The sequence below is a fragment of the Acanthochromis polyacanthus genome, chromosome 22 (assembly GCF_021347895.1).
Source record: "Acanthochromis polyacanthus isolate Apoly-LR-REF ecotype Palm Island chromosome 22, KAUST_Apoly_ChrSc, whole genome shotgun sequence".
NCBI lineage: Eukaryota > Metazoa > Chordata > Actinopteri > Pomacentridae > Acanthochromis > Acanthochromis polyacanthus.
In genome coordinates this window covers 2,145,195-2,161,657 of record NC_067134.1, presented here as the reverse complement: position 1 = coordinate 2,161,657, position 16,463 = coordinate 2,145,195, and the positions used below count along the sequence as shown (strand labels likewise).

Below are 16,463 nucleotides of genomic sequence, written 5' to 3'. Positions count from 1 at the left end.
ACTTTTTGTCAGGGGTCATTTTGTCTCCAACACATTCAAATTTTTCACATGTAAGCCGTTGTAAACCCAGTTATTTTCAGCAGTATAGAAAATTCCGACGCTCCTGAACGCATCATCCGCACTCGACCGAGAGTTGCACAGACATGCAGCAAACCTTCGTGAGGTTAAAAAAAAAACGTGCAGATGCTAAATTTGCGCCCGTGCCAAGTGGAAGCAAAATTTCGGCCCGGGAGAATTAGTATTATAGTGGCCCACAGACCTCTCTACCTGCATGTGCCGATAGCTCAACAGGGTGAACCTCCGCCTTTGGTGTGGTGGTTGTGAGTTTGAGCCCAGCTTGTGGCATTTTGCCGCCGTTCTTCGACATTTTCTCAAAGTGCTGTGGTCTCCATCCCCCCCACTTTTAAAAACAAACTGACAGCTCGCCTGTAGGTGAGCTGCTAGCTGATATAGTCTCACATTAGGAACATCAGAAGCAGCCATTTGAAGTTTTGTCATCTTGAGTCTGGATTTCCTTTTGCTGCAGATAAAAGCACTTAGCCAGCCTTCCAACACCTTAATAACCCTGTTTGATAAAAGAATAGGGATCATTTGCAGTGGGTAAAGCAATCTGGGTAGAATGTTCATTTACAGTTGTTCAGCTGTTCGTTTTAAAGAGGGAAGTCGTGATCCAGAGTCCAGATTTTACGTCTTTACTCATATTCAGTTTCTCACAGACAGAATCTCAGGTTATCAGAGCAGAATGGTAGAAGTCAGACTGTTTCCAGAAATCTGATTCACTCAAAGCTCAAGAGTTGTGTTTTAATGCTACAAACCCTGATAATGTGTTTGTGATGACTTTATGATGGAAATAGTTCAGCTATGTTGGTTTGTTCTTTGTGTTTCTGCTGAACAAGTTTCTCATACTCTCAAAAAAGAACGTTGAGGACCAGGGGCGAAAATCCCATTTCATTTTTGGGGAGGACAATAAACAGTAAAATTTCAGAGAGTAATTCCAGGGGGGGGACATGACTTTTCTCTGCCATTTGAACTGACCTGGTTGGCTGACAATTGGACACACACACACACACACACACACACACACACACACACACACACACACACACACACACACACACACACACACACACACACAGGGGATACTGTCATTAGCATACACCCACTACTAAACTAAAATAAAGCTAATATGCATAATTATCCAAGATTTATTTTCCCCAAAAAAGATGAACAATGCTTTGTGACAAGTTTTTTTTTTTAAACAATCTTTGACTTTAAAAGAAATTAGATATCTGTCAAACTGAACATCTTGGCCTAAGTCATGCTGATAACTACTAGCCTACAATAAATAATTTTAAAAAAAATCTGGCATCAAAATATGCGTTTCAAGATCTGGATATCTCTCTAGAAACAAATCTAAAATGTTCTTAAAGTAGGAATTGGGCTTCTATCTGACATTAATATCCTGACAGACTTTTATGAAAATCCTGGCCTCTGTATTTCCTCCCCTCTTTTCCCTTATCTGTTTTCCTCTCTGTCCTCAGTGTCCTCTCTCTTATTCTTTTTCCTCCCCTGTCTCTCTGTGTCCTCCTGTGTCCCCTCTGTCGCTATTCTACACAGCCTACTCATTTTAGCCTGTTAGCGATCAGAAACTAGGCTATTAGCTTACCGGCTGGCTGATTTCAAAGCAAAAGAGAGAGAGAGAGAGAGAGAGAGAGAGGCTGATTTCGGACAAAGCAGGAGAAATGTCACTTTCATGTTACAACCGTGAGCTTGATAAATGACTTACTGGTTTTTACACATTAGTGTAGTTTCTCATCGTTGACGAGAGGATGGCTTGCGCGCTGACACACACAGAGCTGCCGGTAGCCCCGCCCGTTGGAAACGGCATGTGGACTAAACCACTTTGAGAAATAGGGGGGTTCATAATCTATCAACAATTTAAAAAATAAAAGTTTTACGTTTATAATTTGCAGCGCTTGTGTTGTGCTTTTATTGAACATTAATATATTATTATTTAACTGTTTTTGTGTGCTTACAATGATTTTTTGGGGGGACAACTTTATCAAAGGGGGTGACATGTCCCCTGTGTCCCCCCCGGGATTTCCGCCTATGTTGAGGACAAAAGTTGACTCAGTCGTCTGTCGTCACATCAGAATATTTCCTGATGTTCATATTAATGATGTTCAGGTGTGATGTTGTCCAGTGATCAGTTTGATTTGTGTAGCGTTTGACAGCAGACTGTAAATGTTGAGTGATGGAGGTGAAGATGACAGCAGCAGGTCCACAGCAGAGACGACATCATCTTTTTACTGGAACTGTTTATAAAAAAAACAACAAGCACTAAAGTCTCAGTAAAAACAGACAGAAAATGTTCTTCTGATCCAGATGTTCTCCTGAGAACTTTGTGAAGTCAGACGTGGGATCAGATCACACTGACAGACTGTGGACAGTATGGAGGTCTGAACATAACTCCATCTTCTGTCCTCCATCTGCAGATTCAACATTTACATTTTATGTACAGTTGAAACCAGAAGTTTACATACACTGATTAAAAAACACCTAACTTTTTTTTTCACTTTCTGACTTTAAATCAGACTAAACTTTTCCTGTTTCAGGTCACTTAGAATAACCAAAATTATTTCTATTTACTCAATGCCAGAAAAATGAGAGATTTTGTTTGAAAATTTTTAATTACTTTCTTCAAAGTCAGATGTTTACGTACACTAAGATTACTTATGTCTTTGAACTATTTGGGAATGCCCAGATGATGATGTCATGGCTTTGAAAGCTTTTGATGGGTTCATAGACAACATTTTAATGAATTGGAGGCCACCTGTGGATGTATTTTAAGGCACACTTCAAACAAAATGCTTCCGTGTGTGTCATCATGGGAAACTCTAAAGGGTTCTGTGTCCCACATATGAATGTGTTTGAGTGCATAATGTGTGTGTCAACTCCAGAACAAAAGCTGAAGACCCTCTGAAGATGCTGGATGAAGCTGGTAAGACAGTGTCATTATCCAGAGTGTAATGAGTTCTGTACCCACATGGGCTGAAAGGCTACTCCACGAGGAAGAAGTCAAAAGGAACATAAAAAACACAGATTACAGTTTGCAAAAGCACACAGGAACATATACCTTAATTTTTGGAGACTTATCCTGTGGTCTGATGAAAATAAAATTGAACTGTTTGACCATAATGACCATCGTTACATTTGAAGGAAAAAGGGAGAAGCCTGCGTACACCATCTCAGCTGTGAAGTACATCAGTGGCAGCATCATGTTGTTGGGGTGTTTTGCTGGTGCACTTCACAAAATAGATGACATCATGAGAGAAGATTATTCTGTGGAAATATTGAAGCAACATCTCAAGACATCAGCCAGGAAGTTAAAGCTTGGGAACAAAGGGGTCTTCCAGATGGACAATGACCCTAAGCATTCCGTTAAATTAATTACAAAGTGACTTATGGAGAACAAACTCAATGTTCTGGAATGACCATCACAAAGTCCTGATCTCAGTTTGTGGGCAGAGCTGAAAAGGCTTGCAAGCAAGGCTGAGTACAACCTGACTCAGTCACACCAGTAACTAAGTAAAATGGTAAAAAAAAAGAAAAAAAGTCAGAGAGAGTAGGCATTCATGGACAGACAGGAACGACCGGGCAGCACGGCCAGCAGAAACTACAAACACAAGAGAGCACAGGTCAGGTAAAGCATGAGAGCTCCAGCAGACCTGTGTGTGAGCCAAAACACTAACAGCTGAAGCGACTATCTGGCAGGGTGTGGAGTGTGGAGCCAGTTTCTATTGTGGAGGATGAGGGACAGGTGTGCTGCCCGGAGTTCTGCTGATGAGGCTGACTGAAGATTGCAGAAAGCTGCTGGAGAGAGTGAGGGCAGGAGAACAGAGAGAGAGAAAGAACTAAGGAGTGTAGAAGAGGAAGAATAAGGGAGGAGGAATTCAGAATTCAGTTTCATGTCAAATACAGAGAAGATCAGCTGAACCACTGATGTGTCCAAATGTTCTGCTGTCAAATGCATGAAGGAAATACAAAATGTTTGCTTTCATGTTAATATGTTCTGTCATTTATGTGTCGTTACAGACTTTCTAACTGTGGACTCTCAGAGAGTCACTGTGAAATCGTGGCCTCAGCTTTGAAGTCCAACCCCTCCCATCTGATAGAACTGGACCTGAGTGGAAACGAAATCCAGGATTTAGGAGTGAAGCATCTTTCTGCTGGACTGCAGAGTCCAAACTGTAAACTGGAAGCTCTCAGGTCAGTTCACTGTTTTCAATTTATTCAGTTCAAATCCTGGTTTGTGGTTCATAAATTTTCAGTGGAAGATTTGAATGAGACAAATCTATGAAGCTGATTTCCACAGAAGAAGAAGGTGATGGAAAAAATGAAAGAATGAAGAGATTTGATGTTGATCCTGTAATGAGAGAGTGGACTGAGGTCAGCAGATGTTACTGATGTGTGGATATGAATAGGTGGATGAATGTTGTGCTGACATGTGGATGATGTGTGTAGAAGGCTGACATGATGATGATCCACAATAAGAGAAGGACAAAGTCACTCTGCTGGTTTTAGAGAAAAGCTGATTGATCAGGACAAAGTAATGTTGATCTGCACATTCAGAACCTGAACACATCTGATGGATCATCGATGATTTGATCTACATCTTTTATTCTTTATTCAGATTGGTGAACTGCAGTTTGTCAGAGATCAGCTGTGATTCTCTGGTCTCAGCTCTGAAGTCCAATCCCTCCCATCTGGAACATCTGGACCTGAGCTACAACAACCTGCAGGATTCAGGAGTGAAACATCTGTGTGGTTTTCTGGAGAGTCCAGACTGCATCCTGAAGACTTTGAGGTCAGACATCATGTTTTCTTTGTGTGCTGAGATGAATGTGATGTAAAGTTGTGGTGACACTAAACTGCAGCCATCAGGCTGATGTTCTACTGATCCACACTGAGGATCTTCATGGTAACGTCTGTTTTCTTCTTCACTGCTTTAGTCCTTTGACTGTGGCAGAGAAATGTTGAGCTGCACATTTCAGAACAACTTCAGTTCATATCTGACCTCATGTTTCTCTTCAATTCAAACTGACAGCAACTAACAGTTGTTTTTATTATTGATGGAGCTGTCAGTTATTTCAGTAGTTTAGTTCATCAAATGTTAAAAACTGAAAAATGTTGATCCCAGTTTGTCAGAGTTGAAGGTGACATCTTCAAATGTCTGGTTTTGTTCCAGCAACATTTTGAAACCACAAATATTGAGTTTAATGTGTTAGAAAACATAAAGTGTTGACAGTGAACAAAGTAGAACCAGTTTGATGTTTTACTGGATAAATGACTGAAACCATGAAGGAAATGTTTCTGCTGTTTTGTTCATGGACTCATCCAACAGTGGACTGATAGTTTCAGCTGTAATTGAAGCTGTTTTTCATCCTGACAGACAGAAACTAATATCCAACATCTGCTGGTTAAACTCTTAGATGAAGCCGTGGGATGTTTTAGAAAGTGAAATGTTCAAATCCAAGTTACCTCGATTGACAGCAAAAGTTGTGACAGTTGATGAACAGTTGAAGTCATTTATCAGTGTAACCCGGTTGAAACAAGAAAAAGAAGCACTCACTTCATTTGTGTTTTTTTTATTTCGTTTATGTATTTATTTTAATGTCAAATGCATAGTTTGTTTATGAAAAAAGTCTTTATAAGTAACAAATATTTATGTTGAGTTTCTGTATGCAACAAGGTACCATTAGTAACCGTGTGTGAAAGGTCAAGCGGAGGCGGAAGTGGAAAAAAGAGTCCTACGGTAGTCTATCCAGGTGTGGCCCCATGGATGCTCGTGTGGCCTGAGGTTGATTGGGGTCTATTAGAGGCTAAGAGGAGGGGAAAAGGCATGGTTGATTTGGTTGGTGAATTTAAGTGTCACATATTAACAAAGTACAGCAATTTTACTTGCATATACACAGATGGGGCAAAGCAACCTGAGACAGGGGTGACAGGATTCGGGGTAACAGTACCGGAAAGAAGAATTGGGATCAATAGAAGAACGTCTAATAATCTTTCAGTATACACAGTGGAAATGGTGGCGGTTTTGGTTGCACTACAGTGGGTGGAGAAGACTGGTCTAGGAAAGGCATTAGTGTGTTCAGACTCATCATCAGTGCTTGCAAGCCTCAGGTCTTTTCATTCAAACAGCCGTCAGGACATCCTATATTCAGCCCTTGAGTCACTAACAAGAATTGTTCACCAAGGGGGTTAGGTAAAGTTTCTGTGGGTACCAGCACATGTAGGGGTGAGGGGGAATGAGAGGGCTGATGATCTGGCCAAGAGAGCTTTACTGAAAAAGGAAGTAGAAATGCAGCTGAGGATCAGCAAGAAAGAAATCAAAAGTATTATCTGGGAAAAAAAGCAACTCAGTGTGGCAAGAAAGGTGGGATGGAGAGAAGAAAGGGAGGCACCTGTATCAGGTACAAAAGAGTGTCAGAGGTGGGAGGGTGAGTAGTGGACACAGGAGGGAGGAGAGTGTGATGACCGGGTTAAGGTTGGGACATAGTGCACTAAATAAAACACTGAAACTGATTGGGAAGCACCAGACAGGTTTATGTGAGGGTTGTCAGGAGGAGGAAGAGTCGGTGGAACATGTAGTTCTGAGGTGTAGAAGATATGAGGTGCAGAGAGGGGAGCTGATGGATAGGATAAAGGAGTTAGCTGTGCAGGAATTTACACTGAAAGAGTTGCTTAGTATGGAAGAGAGGGCACAGGTTAGGGCACTAATGGATTTTTTAAAGGGGACCGGGGTTTATAATAGAATATGATGGTTAGGTAGGGATAATGATAGGAATAAGGGGTTGTAGTTGGCTTGGGTGTGGAGAGTACAAGTTAGAGTTTTGTGTGTGTGTGTGTGTGTTTTGTTTGGTCTTTGTAGTGTGCGTGTGGGTGTGTGTTTGTAGATATGATAGTTTGAACTAGGTCGAGTAAAGGAAAGTCTGTAAGTCTACTGTCTGGTCCACACTCCAGAACAGAAGGTGGCGGTAATGCACCAAGAAGCTGGATGCCAACCGCCGTAAAACAAGAAGAAGAAGAAGAAACAAATGAAGACCAAAAACACATTATCAATAAACTGCACAGTTTAGAATCAGCTATAAAGGATTGCCAAAACCCATTAGACTCCCCCATCACACTAAAAGAGCTACAAGACAAGATAAATTCTCTAGAAACCAAGAAGGCATGTGGCACTGATGGCATCCTAAACGAAATGATTAAATTCACAGACCACAAATTCCAGCTAGCCATACTGAAACTTTTCAACACTGTCCTCAACGCCGGGATCTTCCCGGATGTTTGGAACAAAGGACTAATAACACCACTTCACAAGAGTGGAGACAAACTGGACCCCAACAACTACCGTGGAATCTGTGTCAACAGCAACCTCGGTAAAATCCTCTGCATGTTATAAACCACCGGTTCCTTCACCTCCTCACACAAAATAATGTCCTGAGCAAATCTCTTTTTACCAAATTACCGCACAACTGATCACATTTTTACCCTCAGCACCCTGATAGAAAAACAAACAAGTAAAAAGAAAGGCAAACTATTCTCCTACTTCGTAGACTTCAAAAAAGCATTCGATCCAATCTGGCACCAGGGTCTGCTGTACAAATTACTACAAAGTGGAATAGGAGGGAAAACTTATGACATTATAAAGTCAATGTACACACACAACAAGTGTGCCGTTAAGATCGGCAACAAACACACAGGCTTCTTCCCTCAGAGAAGGGGGGTCAGACAGGGATGCAGTCTGAGCCCAACCCTCTTCAGCATTTACATCAATGAACTGGCAGAAGCTCTGGAGCAGTCTGCAGCACCGGGCATCACACTGGCAGACACAGAGGTCAAATGCCTGCTGTTTGCTGATGACCTGGTGCTGCTGTCACCAACTAAAGAAGGGTTACAACAACACCTCAATCTTCTGCACAAGTTCTCCCAGACATGGGCCCTGACAGTAAACCAGGCCAAAACAAAAATAATACACTAAAAACTACACATATCTTGGCCTAAACATCAGTTACACTGGAAATTTAAACAAAGCTGTGAACGATCTGAGGGACAAGGCGAGAAGAGCTTTCTATGCCATCAAAAAGAACATTAAATTAGACATCCCAATTCTAATCTGGCTCAAAATTCTGAATTCAGTTATAGAACCAATCTCTCTCTATGGTTGTGAAATCTGGGGACCAATCGCCAACCAAGATTATACAAAATGGGACAAACACCATATTGAGACTCTGCATGCAGAACTCTGCAAATCTATTCTTCACGTTCAGCGCAAAACACCAAACAATGCATGCAGAGCAGAATTAGGACAATACCCTCTAATTATTAAAATCCAGAAGAGAGCTCTAAAATTCTATGAGCACCTTCAGGAGAGTGAGCCCAGCACTCTCCACTGCAAAGCCCTCACCCACAGACGGGCTGTAAACATATGCCCCCTCAGCCAGCTGCTTCTAGGACTCTGCCCACAAACACAAGCAGAGCCACCAAACAGACAGCCAATCAGACCCAACCAAATTATAAAGAAACAGAAAGAGAAATACCTGAACCGCTGGACAGAATCCATTAAACACCAGAGCAAACTGGAAACATATTCGGCCCTAAACAGAAAATACATGGTGGCAGAATACCTGAGCACCGTGACCGACCCACAGCTCAGGAGATCCTTGACCAGGTACAGGCTCAGCGAGCACAACCTGGCCATCGAGAGAGGCCGGCACAGACAGACCTGGACCCCCCGAGAGGACAGACTGTGCCCCCACTGCACACAGGGTCAGGCGGAGACCGAACTGCACTTCCTGACCGCCTGCCCCCTGTACCAGGACCTCAGGGACACCTACTTCCCCCTCATCACACACACACACACACCGACTTTCAGAGCATACCTAACATGCTCAAACTGCCATACCTGCTTGGGGAAGTAAGGCAGTGTGCAAACACGGCAGCCAGATTCGTACACGGCTGTGACAGAAAAAGGACTGAAAAACTAAAACCTCCATGAACACTTTACAGCCCTACTGCACACTTGTACTCTCAGCACTTAGAAAGTACAAAGAAACCATATATTTTTATTCTTTTTAATTTTATTCTTATTTTATAGTATTTGCACTACTGTCTTGCACTGTTTTGCACCCCAGTAAAGTGTGTGAAGCTGTTTATTTTGTGTGCTTATTTTATGTAACGCTTTGGCAATGCAAATGTGTTTGTCATGCCAATAAAGCCTCTTTGAATTGAATTGAATTGAAGAAGAAGAAGAAGAAGAAGAAGAAGAAGAAGTGGAAAAAAGAGAGGAAGAGGAGAGAGGCAGGTGGAGTGCGGGGCAGAAGACGGGCGGATGAGAAAAGAAAATAGAACTGTTCCGGCAAGAAATGGTGGAGAAATGGACAAAAAGAACCTACGGACAATGAGTCTAACAGCGACCGTTCAGCCAGTGTTGCAGTTTAGTTTCCAGTTGGAGGAGGAGATGTTGGAAAAACGTTTCCACAGCGGAGCAGCTAAAGCTAACGTAGCCCACGCTAGCTACCTGGTGGTTTCACTCACGAGCGCTCCCACAGCGCTTGCATCGGGGAGACTGGACAGTTAGCTGCGCACGGACGACGCTGAGAGGTCTCGTCTATCGCCGCCGCCACTGAAATTTCGTTTACTGCCGAGGACGCCGCAGAAGTCTCGTCTATCGCCGCCGCCACAGAGGTTTCGTCTACCGACGTCGCCGCCATCATTTGCGTCGCTTCAGGGACGTCAACGGAGCTCCTGCAGTGAGTGTGTGTGTGTGAGTGTGTTTTTTTTTAATATATAGAGCTAAACAGTTTGCACCGCTCATGAGCGAAGAAAACAGGCCTGCAACGGTTTTGACTTAAGGGTACCCATTTTATTTATTTTTTTGGTTTGTTTAATTTTCATGAATTGAACAGTCAGAAAGGACAAAGTTGCATTCGAGTGCCATTCTAACTGAAAGTTAAGAGGACATATCAGACTGTGGTTTAAAACCAACAGTGTCTAGTATTGGGTTTGAATACTGTTATTGACTTATTATTTTCCTTGTTTTTTTTTATTTTTCATATACTTGTATATATTTAATTGCATTTACCACAGTAAATAATTAATGCTTACTTGGTGTTTCTTTGACAGTGTTTGAGTTCCTCTTAGAGAGTGCTTTAGCACGTCAACAATTCGCTTAAAGGGTAACTATATTGTATATAGAAACTGTTAAGTATCAGAGCAGAGTTTACTAGTTAGAAAAATAATAGCACATCAACCTTTGTTACTCATAGACATTAATTTACCATTGGATAGTTGTTAAAAAGAACTTGGGGAGCGCACCTTATAAAAAGGCTTGGGGTCTAGAGGGCGCTACATCAGGAACAATGGGAACATTTTCTGCTTCAGTTTTTGCTGATTTTCTTTTTTTCTCTGGTTTGAGTCATTTGAAAGTGAAGATGTTTGTGTTTGAGAAAACAGTATGAAGACGTCACCTGGTCCTCTGAAAACTGTGATGAACACTTTCCACGATCAATACCAGATGGATCAATAATGAAATCATGTGAATGTAGAGTCCTGATGGAAATGTCTCCATGGTTCCAGAACATGAAGATATTTCAGAGTCTGGAGCCTCCTATTGTCCATGTTTCCTTCTTGTGTGTTTGTGTGACTCTGAGCAGAAAGTGAAATAAATGTGCGAGTGTTTTTCCTTGTGTTTGTTGCTCAGCATGAGTTTGTGTGGATGGAGCCACTGGTGGAGCTGCAGAGTTTCAGAGCTGAAGTCACTCCGTCTTTATTGAAGCAGCAGCATGTTGTCATTAATATTAATGAGAGCTCTTCTTCACTGCTTCTGTTGGACTGTTTGAAGCTGCATCCTGTTGGCTTCAGCTGTTTGGAGTTTCCGTTTTCTAAACTTGGACCTTCTGAAGCTTCTTCATCTCTGAACTCATGATGAAACTCTGAATGATTTCAAGCAGGAACTTTGTCTCCTCAACTCACATCTTTTATTCTTTATTCAGATTGGTGGACTGCAGTTTGTCAGAGATCAGCTGTGATTCTCTGGTCTCAGCTCTGAAGTCCAACCCCTCCCATCTGGAACATCTGGACCTGAGTGGAAACAAGCTGCAGAATTCAGGAGTGAAACATCTGAGTAGTTTTCTGGAGAGTCCAGACTGCATCCTGAAGACTCTGAGGTCAGACATCATGTTTTATTTATTTGCTGAGATGAATGTGATGTAAAGTTGTGGTGACTCTAAACTGCAGTCTTCAGACTGATATTCTCTATCTTCTACTCTTCAATTCAGACTGACAGCAGCAACTAACAGTTGTTTTCATTATTGATGGAGCTGTCAGTTATTTCAGTAGTTTAGTTCATCAAATGTTAAAAACAGAAAAATGTTGATCCCAGTTTGTCAGAGTTGAAGGTGATGTCTTCAAATGTCTGGTTTTGTTCCAGCAACATTTTGAAACCACAAATATTCAGTTTAATGTGATAGAGAACATAAAGTGTTGACAGTGAACAAAGTAGAACCAGTTTGGTGTTTTCCTGGATAAATGACTGAAACCATGAAGGAAATGTTTCTGCTGTTTTGTTCATGGACTCATCCAACAGTGGACTGATAGTTTCAGCTGTAATTGAAGCTGTTTTTCATCCTAAGAGACAGAAACTAATATTCAACATCTGCTGGTTGAACTCTTGGATGAAGTCATGTGATGTTTTAGAAAGTGAAATGTTCAAATTAGGGATGTCCAATAACATCGGCCCACCAACATTATCAATCTGATATTGGGGTAAAAATGCATTCTCTGTCAATATCATTATCGTTTTTTTGCCTGTCATGAAAACCGATAAAATAATGCCTGGATTTCGCCGACATTTACCGGCGTGCAAATGATCACATCATCAAACTGCGTCCTGAAGCGTGTAAACAACCATGACGGATTTCTGGCGTTTGGCTCAAAATAAAAAATACAGAACTCATTGCCAGTTGAGTTCGTCTACCAATGGAATGAGGGGAACGCAGCTTTTGCTCTCTACCAAACTAAAATCACTAGCCAATGGAAGTAGAGTGGGGGCGGGTCTTAGTCCATTGTTGTCATGGTTACAGTGACGCAGTGATACAGAAATCTTTAACAAATCCGTGGATTCAGGCTATAAGCCGCATCACTGCTAAAATCTAATCACTTGGTCCTTGTGTCATTTATAACCTTCCCTGAACATTTCATACAAATCCGTTCTTCCATTTTTTTGAGTAATGTTGCTCACAGACAAATAGACGGAAGGACAAACGTACGCTGACCGTTACATAACTCTGCTGCATTCCTTGGTGGATTAAAAATAAATGGCGCTTTGTGTGGTTGGAAGAGTTAAACAGAGACAGAAAGCCCTTTGGTTGCTTTTGTGAGAAACTGAAGGAGTCTGGTGCTTGCTTCTGTACCGTGTGTTAACAAAAACCTCATGCTGCAACTAGCGGCAGAAAGTGCTGCCACGCCACGAGTCTGACCCACAGAGCTGCTGTCTGCTCTGATACTGACAACTGGTTTACCGGGAGCAACAGTCACCACTGAGGTATCGGCATCAGACTGACCGGGTTTGAGATTTAAAAACACGCGTGAGCTCATTTATTGCAGAACACGACTTGTCCTTCACCAGATCTCAGCCACTTGTTAATCTGTGTAAAAAGTTGTCTGAAGATAAAAATGCTTTGTCTAAACTGTCCGTGTCAAATCAGCATGTTGGTTCCATAAATACACATGGCATAGCACCAACATTTAAGAAAAGTATTTCTGAAAAGCTGAAAAAAATGTGTGTTTTCATTGAATATTGATGAAGCCACTAGACAGAACATGGACACAATTCTTCATGTGCTTGTTTGTTTATTTGATGATGATGAACCAGAGGAACTCAACATCGAGCAACCAGAAAAATGAACACTGCCTCAATGCTGACGGAAGAAGTGAAAGATGTCAGAAAGAAAGAAGAAATAGATAAGAATAGATAGCTTAACAGTTCTTGTAGCACAGTAAATGTTTTTTTAATTGAACTGTAGTTGTCTGTAGTAAAGTGTATTTGTTTATTTTCTATTTTCTTATTTGTGTCTGATTATTTCAGTTACCAATTCTTAGAGTATTTTAATGTTTTTGTTGTTATTATTTGAACTGAAATATAGTTTGCTCTTACAAACTATATTTTCATTGATTTTTATTTTTGTACTGTAGCTGTTTACATATTTCAGAATAAATAGTGCACATATTGTTAAAAGGTGAATCAATGTCCTTTTTCCATGTCTTTTACTGAGTAGTTGTTAAATAATATATTCACACCATGTTGTAGTCAGATGGAGTACCTACCACCACCTACTGATCGTTGTAGTGTTGCTATAATCTGCATTCTGAGGTTCTGAATGCAGATATTTCCATTTCTTATTAATTCGCTAGATTGTACCCCGACCCCCACCCAAAAGCAAAAAGTTCAGATTGGTCTATTTTTCACTTTAAGCTCTGCAAGTGTGTCTGCAGTAACAAGCTTGCTGTGCCTGACTAACAACAGGTCTGTGGTTTGGAAGGATTTCCAAGTCCACATATATCGGTATCGGTTGATATCGGAATTGGAAATTGAGAGTTGGACAATATTGGCATATCGGTTTTCAACAACAAAGTCAATAGCAGACATCTCCAGTTCAAATCCAAGTTACTTCGATTGGCAGCAAAAGTTGAACAGTTAAAGTCATTTATCAGGAGCAATGGGAACATTTTCTGCTTCAGTTTGTGCTGATTTTCTTCTTTTCTCTGGTTTGAGTCATTTGAAAGTGAAGATGTTTGTGTTTGAGAAAACAGTTTGAAGACGTCACCTGGTCCTCTGAAAACTGTGATGGACACTTTCCACTATCAATGACAGATGGATCAATAATGAAATCATGTGAATGTAGAGTCCTGATGGAAACGTCTCCATGGTTCCAGAACATGAAGATATTTCAGAGTCTGGAGCCTCATTTTGTCCACGTTTCCTTCTTGTGTGTTTGTGTGACTCTGAGCAGAAAGTGAAATAAATGTGCGAGTGTTTTTCCTTGTGTTTGTTGCTCAGCATGAGTTTGTGTGGATGGAGCCCCTGGTGGAGCTGCAGAGTTTCAGAGCTGAAGTCACTCCGTCTTTATTGAAGCAGCAGCATGTTGTCATTAATATTAATGAGAGCTCTTCTTCACTGCTTCTGTTGGACTGTTTGAAGCTGCATCCTGTTGGCTTCAGCTGTTTGGAGTTTCCATTTTCTAAACTTGGACCTTCTGAAGCTTCTTCATCTCTGAACTCATGATGAAACTCTGAATGATTTCAAGCAGGAACTTTGTCTCCTCAACTCACATCTTTTATTCTTTATTCAGATTGATGTACTGCAGTTTATCAGAGATCAACTGTGATTCTCTGGTCTCAGCTCTGAAGTCCAACCCCTCCCATCTGGAACATCTGGACCTGAGTGGAAACAAGCTGCAGGATTCAGGAGTGAAACATCTGTGTGGTTTTCTGGAGAGTCCAGACTGCATCCTGAAGACTCTGAGGTCAGACATCATGTTTTTTTTATGAGCTGAGATGAATATGATGTAAAGTTGTGGTGACTCTAAACTGCAGTCTTCAGACTGATATTCTCTGTCTTCTACTCTTCAATTCAAACTGACAGCAGAAACTCACAATTGTGTTTTTATTATTGATGGAGCTGTCAGTTGTTTCAGTAGTTTAGTTCATCAAATGTTGAAAACAGAAAAATGTTGATGGTAGTTTTTCAGAGTTGAAGGTGACGTCTTCAAATGTCGGATTTTGAACCATAAACATTTTGAAACCACAAATATTCAGTTTAATGTGGTAGAGAACATAAAGTGTTGACAGTGAACAAAGTAGAACTAGTTTGATGTTTTACTGGACAAATGACTGAAACCATGAAGGAAATGTTTCTGCTGTTTTGTTCATGGACTCATCCAACAGTGGACTGATAGTTTCAGCTGTAATTGAAGCTGTTTTTCATCCTAAGAGACAGAAACTAATATCCAACATCTGCTGGTTGAACTCTTGGATGAAGTCATGTGATGTTTTAGAAAGTGAAATGTTCAAATTAGGGATGTCCGATAATATCGGCCCACCGACATTATCAGTCTGATATTGGGGTAAAAATGCATTCTCTGTCAATATCATTATCGTTTTTTTGCCTGTCATGAAAACCGATAAAATAATGCCTGGATTTTGCCGACATTTACCGGCGTGCAAATGATCACATCATCAAACTGCGTCCTGAAGCGTGTAAACAACCATGACGGATTTCTGGCGTTTGGCTCAAAATAAAAAATACAGAACTCATTGCCAGTTGAGTTCGTCTACCAATGGAATGAGGGGAACGCAGCTTTTGCTCTCAACCAAACTAAAATCACTAGCCAATGGGAGTAGAGTGGGGGCGGGTCTTAGAAAGACGTTGAGATCCAGCTGCAGGTGAGTCCATTGTTGTCATGGTTACAGTGACGCAGTGATACAGAAATCTTTAACAAATCCGTGGATTCAGGCTATAAGCCGCATCACTGCTGAAATCTAATCACTTGGTCCTTGTGTCATTTATAACCTTCCCTGAAAATTTCATACAAATCCGTTCTTCAGTTTTTTTGAGTAATGTTGCTCACAGACAAATAGACGGAAGGACAAACGTACGCTGATCGTTACATAACACTGCTGCATTCCTTGGTGGATTAAAAATAAATGGCGCTTTGTGTGGTTGGAAGAGTTAAACAGAGACAGAAAGCCCTTTGGTTGCTTTTGTGAAAAACTGAAGGAGTCTGGTGCTTGCTTCTGTACCGTGTGTTAACAAAAACCTCATGCTGCAACTAGCGGCAGAAAGTGCTGCCACACCACGAGTCTGACCCACAGAGCTGCTGTCTGCTCTGATACTGACAACTGGTTTACTGGGAGCAACAGTCACCACTGAGGTATCGGCATCAGACTGACTGGGTTTGAGATTTAAAAACACGCGTGAGCTCGTTTATTGCAGAACACGACTTGTCCTTCACCGGATCTCAGCCACTTGTTAATCTGTGTAAAAAGTTGTCTGAAGATAAAAATGCTTTGTCTAAACTGTCCGTGTCAAATCAGCATGTTGGTTCCATAAATACACATGGCATAGCACCAACATTTAAGAAAAGTATTTCTGAAAAGCTGAAAAAAATGTGTGTTTTCATTGAATATTGATGAAGCCACTAGACAGAACATGGACACAATTCTTCATGTGCTTGTTTGTTTATTTGATGATGATGAACCAGAGGAACTCAACATCGAGCAACCAGAAAAGTGAACACTGCCTCAATGCTGACGGAAGAAGTGAAAGATGTCAGAAAGAAAGAAGAAATAGATAAAAGTAGATAGCTTACCAGTTCTTGTAACACAGTAAATGTTTTATG

The 16,463-nt window shown here is 41.1% G+C and overlaps 1 protein-coding gene across 1 annotated transcript in view; it reads left to right on the top strand.

Moving 5' to 3' along the window:
* LOC127531948 (NACHT, LRR and PYD domains-containing protein 12-like) overlaps positions 1–16,463 on the top strand; it is a 211,280-nt gene that overhangs the window by 88,171 nt on the left and 106,646 nt on the right. The window contains exons 6-9 of the mRNA XM_051942540.1: positions 4,096–4,269; positions 4,694–4,867; positions 11,058–11,231; positions 14,415–14,588. Coding sequence (XP_051798500.1) covers positions 4,096–4,269; positions 4,694–4,867; positions 11,058–11,231; positions 14,415–14,588 — 696 coding nt within the window. The remainder of the gene's footprint in view (positions 1–4,095; positions 4,270–4,693; positions 4,868–11,057; positions 11,232–14,414; positions 14,589–16,463) is intronic.